This window comes from Myodes glareolus, chromosome 10 (assembly GCF_982192425.1).
Source record: "Myodes glareolus chromosome 10, mMyoGla1.1, whole genome shotgun sequence".
In the NCBI taxonomy this organism is placed as follows: domain Eukaryota; kingdom Metazoa; phylum Chordata; class Mammalia; order Rodentia; family Cricetidae; genus Myodes; species Myodes glareolus.
The window spans coordinates 16233959-16242862 of record NC_142035.1 but is presented as its reverse complement, the minus strand read 5'-3'; the positions used below and the strand labels follow the sequence as shown (position 1 = coordinate 16242862).

The 8904-nt window shown below is 44.2% G+C and overlaps 1 protein-coding gene across 1 annotated transcript; it reads left to right on the top strand.

Annotated features, from left to right (window-relative positions):
* Positions 1-1267: 1267 nt before the first annotated feature.
* Srsf6 (serine and arginine rich splicing factor 6) lies at positions 1268-4851 on the top strand. Its single transcript, XM_085697060.2, has 6 exons — positions 1268-1506; positions 1708-1856; positions 3122-3246; positions 3352-3560; positions 3715-3798; positions 3899-4851. Exons 1-6 carry the CDS (start codon positions 1400-1402, stop codon positions 4242-4244), a joined length of 1020 nt encoding a protein of 339 aa, XP_085553186.1. The 5' UTR covers positions 1268-1399; the 3' UTR covers positions 4245-4851.
* Positions 4852-8904: the final 4053 nt, after the last annotated feature.

The following is an 8904-nucleotide window of genomic DNA, read 5'->3' as shown; positions in this document are numbered from 1 at the left end:
CTGTGATTCCAGTTCCATGGGATCCAACACCCATGGCAAAACACCAATGTACATAAAATATACGTAAAAAAAGAAATTGACAATTTGCTAAAGAGAAAAATGATATTTGTTGAATTCATCTTAACCACGTTCCATGAATATTTTCTTTTTTAAAGGCTGTCTTCCTGTATTTTTTTATATATCTAACTTAAGGACAACCTCTTCATTCTAGACACTAGTATTAACTCATCTCCCCATACGCTACAATCAGTGTTGCCTGTCGGCCCCTAGAGGACAGAATCGCTCCCTCCCACCTTAGCTGAAAAGACTGGGTGCTGCCCTGTTTCGAGGGCAGAAAACGAATTCCTAAAGAGCAGGTTCTCAGTGACAGCCTGATCTCCCCGCTTCCATCACACCACGTCATGCTTTCAGTTTCCTAATCTCTCTAGTTACTCCTTTGCTGTACTTAAAATTCCTGAGTACCCTAAAGGCATGCTCCCTGATAATTAATTTACTCGGGTGGTGGTGGGGGGGGTGGGGGTTGTCCATCTTGCTCTACAGCGTTACAGATGTGACCACTATGCGTATTCATACATAAATATGTACCAAGTACGTATTCCTATCACATAAATACCGTGCCTTCTGAGTCAACCAGGTTAAGGATAGTATGGGTAGGAAAGGTGCTCGGTGTTCTTGGGGGAACCACCTGGTCTGACAACCCTGGGACATCGGTCTGTTGGTGAGTCCCTTTGTGAGCAGTCGCGGTGATCGTGGGATTCAGAGCTGTCAGCGTTCGGAGCAGAGTGAAGGACGTCACCGAACCCGCCACCATACCGTCCCCGCGGGTAGTTTCCCGGCCGAGAAACTAGAACTGACCGGGTGCAGGAGCACGTTCCCACCGAAACCAGCGCGGGCCAACCGCTGGAGGGAAAGGCCAACCTCTTTTTTTTAGTAGACCAATCAGAGACGAAAATGGGCCAGACTGACATCCCTGGGAACCAATGAGAAGCAGGGGGCGTCCTCCGCGTGCTTGGGCACGAGAACAGCTTATTAAAAGGCACCAGTCAAAGGATCTGGTCCTGGCTATGGACGGAGATGGGAACCGAGCGCCGGGAACCATTTCGGCGGCGAGATCGGCTCGCACTAAGCCTGGCACGCGCTGCCAGCAGCGCCGACCTCTCCGAAGCCGACCGAGGAGCGGGAAGAAGACGTGCTGCGCGCCGACGTCACGCGCCGCGCCCCGCCCCCGGACGCTTATAGCGTAGGCCTGCGCGCGCGCTCACCATTGTGTGGCTGACTCGGCCGCAGCTGCGGTGTGAGGCGCGTGTTCGGGCCTTCGCCGTCCCCGCACCCGCACCGCAGCCCTGCCCCGCGGCCCGCCGCACTCCAGCTAGCCCCCGGGAGCCCACCCGCCACGGCCATGCCGCGCGTCTACATAGGACGCCTGAGCTACAATGTCCGCGAGAAGGACATCCAGCGCTTTTTCAGCGGCTACGGCCGCCTCCTCGAAATCGACCTCAAAAATGGGTGAGTCGCATCTGGGGGTCCGCGCCCCGTGGCGGAGGGAGCCCCCCAAGTACCGAGTCGACAGAGGCCGCGGCGCCGCGTGGCAGGGCCTCCAAAATGGCGGCGGCGCCTCGAGCGCGCGCAGGGGGGGGTCGCGGGAGCGCGCGGCACCGGCTAACGACACGCCCGCCGGTGCGCGGCCCGCGCTCCGCCCCTCCTCAGGTACGGTTTCGTGGAGTTCGAGGACTCCCGCGACGCCGACGACGCCGTTTACGAGCTGAACAGCAAGGAGCTGTGCGGCGAGCGCGTGATCGTAGAACACGCCCGGGGCCCGCGCCGCGACCGCGATGGCTACAGCTACGGAAGCCGCAGTGAGTCCTACCCCCGCGCGCTCCGCGTCCTGGGTATCGGGAGGGGGCGGTGGGTGCAGTCACGGGGGCGGGGCAGGGCGGGACCTCCCCAACCCGGGCAGGCGCGGAGGCCGGGGGTCGTTGGCCCTGGGTCTTCCTGGGCCCCTCTCCCTCCACGCATGCTCGGGTAGCCACGGGACACCGGAGCGCGGGGATTGGGTCGGGTGGCAGGTTAACTAAGTTTGGAAGGGATGGCATCAGTTGGCCCTCGTTGGCACTGACGCGGGCTCTCCGCACGTGGAAAGCGAGGGTTGCGTGTATTTGTACTATTCCCCCTTGCTTATCTGTCAGTGCCTTAGTTAGCATTGAGGAAGTTTTAAGGAAAGCTGGGGCGGGGGGTGGGGAAGGGGGCGGAGAAGGGGGAGGAGCTTGAAGCATAAGTCTTAGGAGAGGGGAAGACTGGACGAGGGCCAAAGAAAATGCCATTTTAAATTAAGTAATGTGGTAGAACACCACAAAGTAAATCTAAATAAGCTTTATGCTGTATTGGAACTAGTTGGGGCATGTTACTGGGTGGGGGTTGGGGGGTTTTGGCTATGTGAAATGTTTAATGTTGAAATTGTTGCATGTTGAATTCAAACTTTTTAACAAGTCCTTGATGTTTCAATTTAAAAGTGACCAATGGGGCTGAGGCTGTGTCCACTGAGGCTAAGATGACTGCCTTTCCTGATTGGCCTTGGCTTTTCCATACATTGTGTGACCCTTGCCCTATGACCCTTTGGCTGACCTTACCGGAAGCCATGACGACAGCAGCCTTTTGCCATTAGACGCAGGGTGATGGTGAGGATTCCAAGGGTTAGACAAAACTGGTTAATCTGAACTAGGTGACTGTTACCTTGCGTGTTTTGTGGCCAAACCACCACCAAAAACCTCACACTGTGATGTAAGTACTTAGTGTAATTAGTAAACATTTTTGTAAAATGTAGAAATGCATGTAATCAGTTAAGTTTTATATTTTACAATGTTCTGTAAAATAAAACTTAGCGAGGTAAATTGAATAAAGGAGCAGTCACTCTCTAACAGATTGCAGGAGAGGGTTAGTTGGATTTAGTCTATTTGACTTGCCCTTAATTTAATTTGTGGCAAATCACAAATGTATCGAGGGTTTAGCAGTATAATAGCAAAGTCCTACTCCAGTAATAAACGTTGCTATGTTTGTACTAACTTTCAAAAACATGTGTCCCTGTCATTGCAATGCATCTAATTACTCCCTCCGTGTGATAAAGGTGGTGGAGGTGGATACAGCAGTCGGAGAACTTCTGGCAGAGACAAATATGGACCACCTGTTCGTACAGAATACAGGCTTATTGTAGAAAATTTGTCTAGTCGTTGCAGTTGGCAAGACTTAAAGGTATGTACCTGGGCTTTAAGTGACAGTGGGCGGTCATTTCCTTAAGAGTTAGTGCTGCATAGACGTGCTCTAGATTTCTGGGGCTTATCAGTCTTACTGTTTTAGGATTTCATGCGGCAAGCAGGAGAGGTGACTTATGCAGATGCGCACAAAGAACGCACAAATGAGGGTGTAATTGAATTTAGATCCTACTCTGACATGAAGCGTGCTTTGGATAAACTGGATGGCACAGAAATAAATGGCAGAAATATTAGGCTTATTGAAGATAAGCCACGAACAAGCCATAGGCGCTCTTACTCTGGAAGTAGATCCAGGTAACATGAGGGGCTGGGGTGGCTTATAGTTTTCGGTTGTTGCTTAATTAAATTTATGATGTTTCTTGGTTGTAGTAAACATACTTCAGCCATAGCTGAGTAGTACAAATACGTTCTTAAAGAGATTAGAAATGTCGCTGTCTCTTGTGTATAGATCACGCTCTAGAAGAAGGTCACGGAGTAGGAGTCGCAGGAGCAGCCGCAGTAGATCTCGAAGTATCTCAAAAAGTCGCTCCCGGTAAATAATGTGATATTGGGTCTCTTAATTTTACTTGTTGATGGCATTCATGTGTTTTCTGACAAGATACTGAAAAATCTGACTTTTTTTTTTTACACAGATCTAGGTCGCGGAGCAAAGGTCGATCCCGATCCCGCTCAAAAGGCAGGAAATCCAGATCAAAGAGCAAATCTAAGCCCAAGTCTGATCGGGGTTCCCACTCACATTCAAGAAGCAGATCTAAGGATGAGTATGGGAAGTCCCGAAGTAGGTCACGTTCTCGGTCCCCCAAAGAAAATGGAAAAGGAGATATAAAGTCAAAATCCAGATCCCGGAGCCAGTCTCGATCCCATTCACCTCTGCCTGCTCCACCTTCAAAGACCCGTTCTGTGTCCCCTCCACCAAAAAGAGCTTCCAGGTCCCGTTCTAGATCTCGTTCAAGGTCCAGATCAAGTTCCAGAGATTAACCCTGAACTCTACGTTCTTTGCACACTATTAATGGAACACTTTCCTACTTGCTTAGGCAGTTACTCTTCCGAGTTTGTACTTGGCCTCTTCTTCAAGAGGATTTCCTGAAAAGGGAACACAGGAATTTAATTTGTGGCCAAATTTAATGAGAAAAAGATGAGGTTTTAAAGTGGTAGTATGAAGCCCTGTCCCTTCTTTGTAGAATTAAGATAATTTTGATTTTATAGCCTTTGAGCCTAAAATAACTTTTGTAAAGATTAAGCTCATTTAGATTTTTTTTTAAAAAAAATATTGCAGCAGAATCTGCTGCAGGGTTCTGTTGTTTTGTTTGCTTATTTTTAAATTAACTGTTTCAAGCTTTGGATACTGCAGGCTTTACAGGGAGAACCCAAATTTTCAATTATGTTGGCTTTTTATAAAGCTTGAGTTATGTAAGATTTAAATAAAAGTTTGCTACCAAGATGATTGCCTTATTGAATAGGTCACTACTTAGGGCCCTGTAAGTGTTGATACCTGCCATTTATGGAGACAGTGTAAGTTTCACTGAAGTGTAAAAACAAGGCAAGCCTCAGACCAGCAATAAATTAATCAGTTTGGATAACCTTATTTTGTGCTGTTAATTAAATCTACCAAAGTCTTTTTCTGCCCCTTTAACCAGTTGAGTTAAAAGTAAAAGGGACTTTGTAGTTAGTGTCACAAGATTTTGTCCAATTAATAGGTTTTTAAAGAAACTAAAGGATTACAAATGAACTCTTCAAGAAGTAGGTCCTAGTACTTGGGATCTTGTTATCCTGTGTTCTGGAAGTGGTCAGTGTAATTAGTGATAGTGTATGGTTTGGTGGTCTCTAATATTTTGAAAACAGAAGTAGCCTTTCTTTGATTAGAAATTTAGTTATCTTATTCAAAGTGGGAAAAGCACATAATGCTGCATTTTCTGCTGAAAGTTGCTTATATGTAACAGGTGCTTAGCAGACTACTTGGTAAGATATTTGCTGGTTATAACTTCCCAACAATCAGTCCCATTGTCTTAGTGGGGCTTTTGTGGTTGGTTTGCAAAAACAGTGACATGGATGAACTTGAAATGCTTTGTGCTTTTTACGTAAAGCATTATGAACACTGTGGAAACCAAGTTAAAATAAATAGTGCAAACTTGTAGGAATAACTGGACTTGCAGTTTCCATGCATCCAAAAGCCCAGATCGTTGAGACTGCAATCAATAAGTGAATTACCTTACAACCCTTTCGTTGTTCAGACGTTTTTAAAGTCATTTCATCCTAAATACTTAACCTCAGTCTTTAGTCAAGGTGTAGATGAATTGGCTTCCTCAGCTGTTGCTACATAACCTAGCAAGGGTTGGATTATAGTGTTATAGGGTTGCTGTGTGGGACTGAATAATCGGAAGACATGCAATACAGTGAGGCTGAGTGGGACATTGGGTATTCAAGGGCCTACATAGGTGTCAGTAGCTGGGAATACTTGGAAACAGAAAGGAGAATGTTTTCAAGAAATTTCTGTTAAAAAATCTAAAAGACTAACTTTAGGAAATAGTGTCAGATAAAACTGATGCTGCTTTAGTCATCTTTTCTTTGATGTTTTGTTTAGATGTTTATAAGAAATAGGTTTATTTTTTCAGTGTAAATTTCAGAAGTTAAAAGAAAATTGTTTCTGGTCGTAGTTTACTATTTTGCCTGTTCAAAGACAGAAGTGATGGCTCTTTAAGAATTGGGTTTGACCAAAGTTCTTTGTTTTCAGGGAAAAATATATAAAAAGCTTTCTGAGCCACATCCTTTTAAAGAGAGGAAAGGTTATCAGTAAAATTTGGTTTTCTGACTGCACGCATCTTCAACTGGGCTTGCCTTCTGTTATATAGTACATGATGGAGGCATTTGACTATTTTTAGCTGCCCCAATAAGCATATAATGTATAGGTAAATGCCAACACCCATATAATTTTTCTAGGGGCAAAGGCCATTTTAAAAATCTAGGCTTTTTTCATACCTTAGACCCTAGTTGTTAAATGCACTAAATAAACCACTGCATTTAAAGTGTTTGCCTTAGCAAATTTGACTTAAAATGTTTAGTTCCTTATTGACTAGTGAATTCAGTTCCTACCAACTAAACGCAGAATCTAAGAATCCCATCTTGCACACATTGGTGATGCCCTGGGTGGAGTATCAACAGCACCAACTGATAAAAGAGCACAAGAGAAGTGGGGAACATCTTGAGTCCTGTTGGACGTGATAGCGTTTCTTGATATGCCACAGTGCCTTTATGGCCAGTTTGAGTCCTGCCTACTTCAGCCTTTATGTTCCCACTCCTCCTGTGTTAACATTGCTTTCATCTTGGATATTCTTTTTTTCTACTTTGTTAACCTATTTTATGCTTTATCTCAATAAAACGCTTACCAAGGGAAAGACTTGTTCTGAGTTTATTGTGTTGTCCCTTGACACCAATTACTTGGCCAGTGATTTTTTGAGTTGTAGTTACCATTGGCTAGCAGTTGATATGTGTTCTTATTTTAGCTCTAGAAGGCAGTTTGGAGACAGTAAATGGTTTGTCTTGTTTATTTTCCTGTATTTACTCTTGTCCATTTTTATCTTGTGGTCAATATTTTCAACACAGTTTCTCAAATTAGGAAATTTTAAATACTTTGCAAATCTTTAATCTATGTACTTAATCCTGGGCACTCTAGGCTTTGCAGGTTTCATTTTCAATACCATTGCATTCCTATTGCTTCATGTTGTTCTCAAAAGCCTCACCTGTGGTGGATCTGATTTCATGCACATGGTGGTGGAACTTAGTGTGGAGTTTCTTGTTTTTCTAAGAATGATCTAGGGCTTGAAGCATAGTTCAGGATGCAGCTTTTCCCTCACATGTGCAAACTAATAGGGGACTGATTGTGGTGTTAGCGTGGGAGGCTAAGGCAGGAATCTTGCCAGCCAGTATAATTAGTATAGCTTGTCTTAAAAAAAACACTTGGAATATAAAATTTAAGTTTAGTTACTAAGGAAGATACTATTTAAGGTGTCTTTATTTCTTAGACTGGTCTCAAACTAAGGATGACTTTGGACTTAAGGCAGTATCAGTGGCATGTAGTATCACATTTGTACATGTGCTTGTCACTTTTTTCTTGGCACTGTATTTAGGGCCTGACCTTCAGCTCAGCAATCCTACCACCTCAGACTCTTGATAATTTTAAATTTCTAACCACAAGTGTAGCCTTTGCTAAAAGGGTGGGTTAATACAGTTTTCTTCAGATCCTAAATAAGTAGCCTTTGTGGGTAGACCTGACTTTCAGTAGTGATTTACAAGCTTCTATTGTAGCTTTTAATAAAGTAATGGGCACTAGTTTGACCAGAAAGGAATTTCAGTCCCAAAATAAAATGTAAACAAAGGGTGATGCAGTGAAGTCCACCTGATTCCTTGGAGGAAGTAAGACATGCAGGTGTTGTACTCTACTTTGGAGATGCTTCTTGACAGCATGAATAATAGATAGACATGTAATAGTCTGAATATCCCAGGGCACTGGTTCCAGTACACTAGCTCTCAGTTAACAAAACCCCCAAACATTTTGGGTTAGGAAGTGACAAAACTGCAGAAGACAAAATAAGTATACTCATGTTTTGAGACAGTCACTCTGATCTAGGTGACCTCAAGCTCACAGCAGTTTAAGATGCCTCAGCCTGAGAACTGGGATTATAGGCATGTGCCATGACACTTGACCATTGCTGTTAACTTTTATAGTGAATTTAAAATACCAGTAAGAAAAGTGGGATAAACCACCACCCACTTAAGCTTTAACAGTATATACTGTGTGCTTCCAATTTTGAAGGTAACTCTCGGCATTTAATAATGATAAGATATAGTACATAGTTCGAGGGGACTTCTAACATCTCTTTAAGCCCTGCCAAATGTGGCCAAAGCCTGTAATCCAACACAAGATGATTTTTGAAATCAGGGCTGCATAGGTAAGTTTGCCCCAAATGGAGGGTGGGTTTACAAAAATTTTTCCGTTGCCCCATAAAGATTGAAGCAGCTAGGTCATTGTGTATTTTCCCAGTCTTGGTTTTGCTTTAATTAAAGTTGTCTGATGCCTTTGCATTTGCTGTAAATGGATAGATTTTATTTTTCACAGATGTTTACCTAAATCAAAAGCTGGGAACTTGTCTGAAATGCAGCTTCTCAGGTCCCACCCTGGACACACTGATCCAGATCGAGAAATACTGGGTGGAATCTAGCCTTACATGTCCTAATAAGCTCTCATATGAAATTGTCGGAGGATTGTTGGTGTGGACTTCCTGCACCAGGCCCAACAGAGCAGAGGGGAATCGCTCATGCTCAGGTTTGAAGTCATGCAGAAAACAGTTGTTTATTTGGCCTCTCAAGAAATGAGAGACAGTAAATAGGTAGATCCTCACTCAGGCCAATCCTAGCTGACCTAATAAGGAAGCCCTTCTGCTTTGGCCTTTATGAGAAAAGGAACACTTTGAAATGAAGGACCCCATCTTACTCTGATCCTTCAACCCTGTGCCTATGAAGCCAATTCTGCTCAGTTCATCAGAGCACTTGATTTCTAAAGTAGATGGTGCCTGTTTGCAGAAAAGAAAATTTTATCTATAGACTTATACTAGTTGCATTTTAGTTGTGACTGCACTCGGTT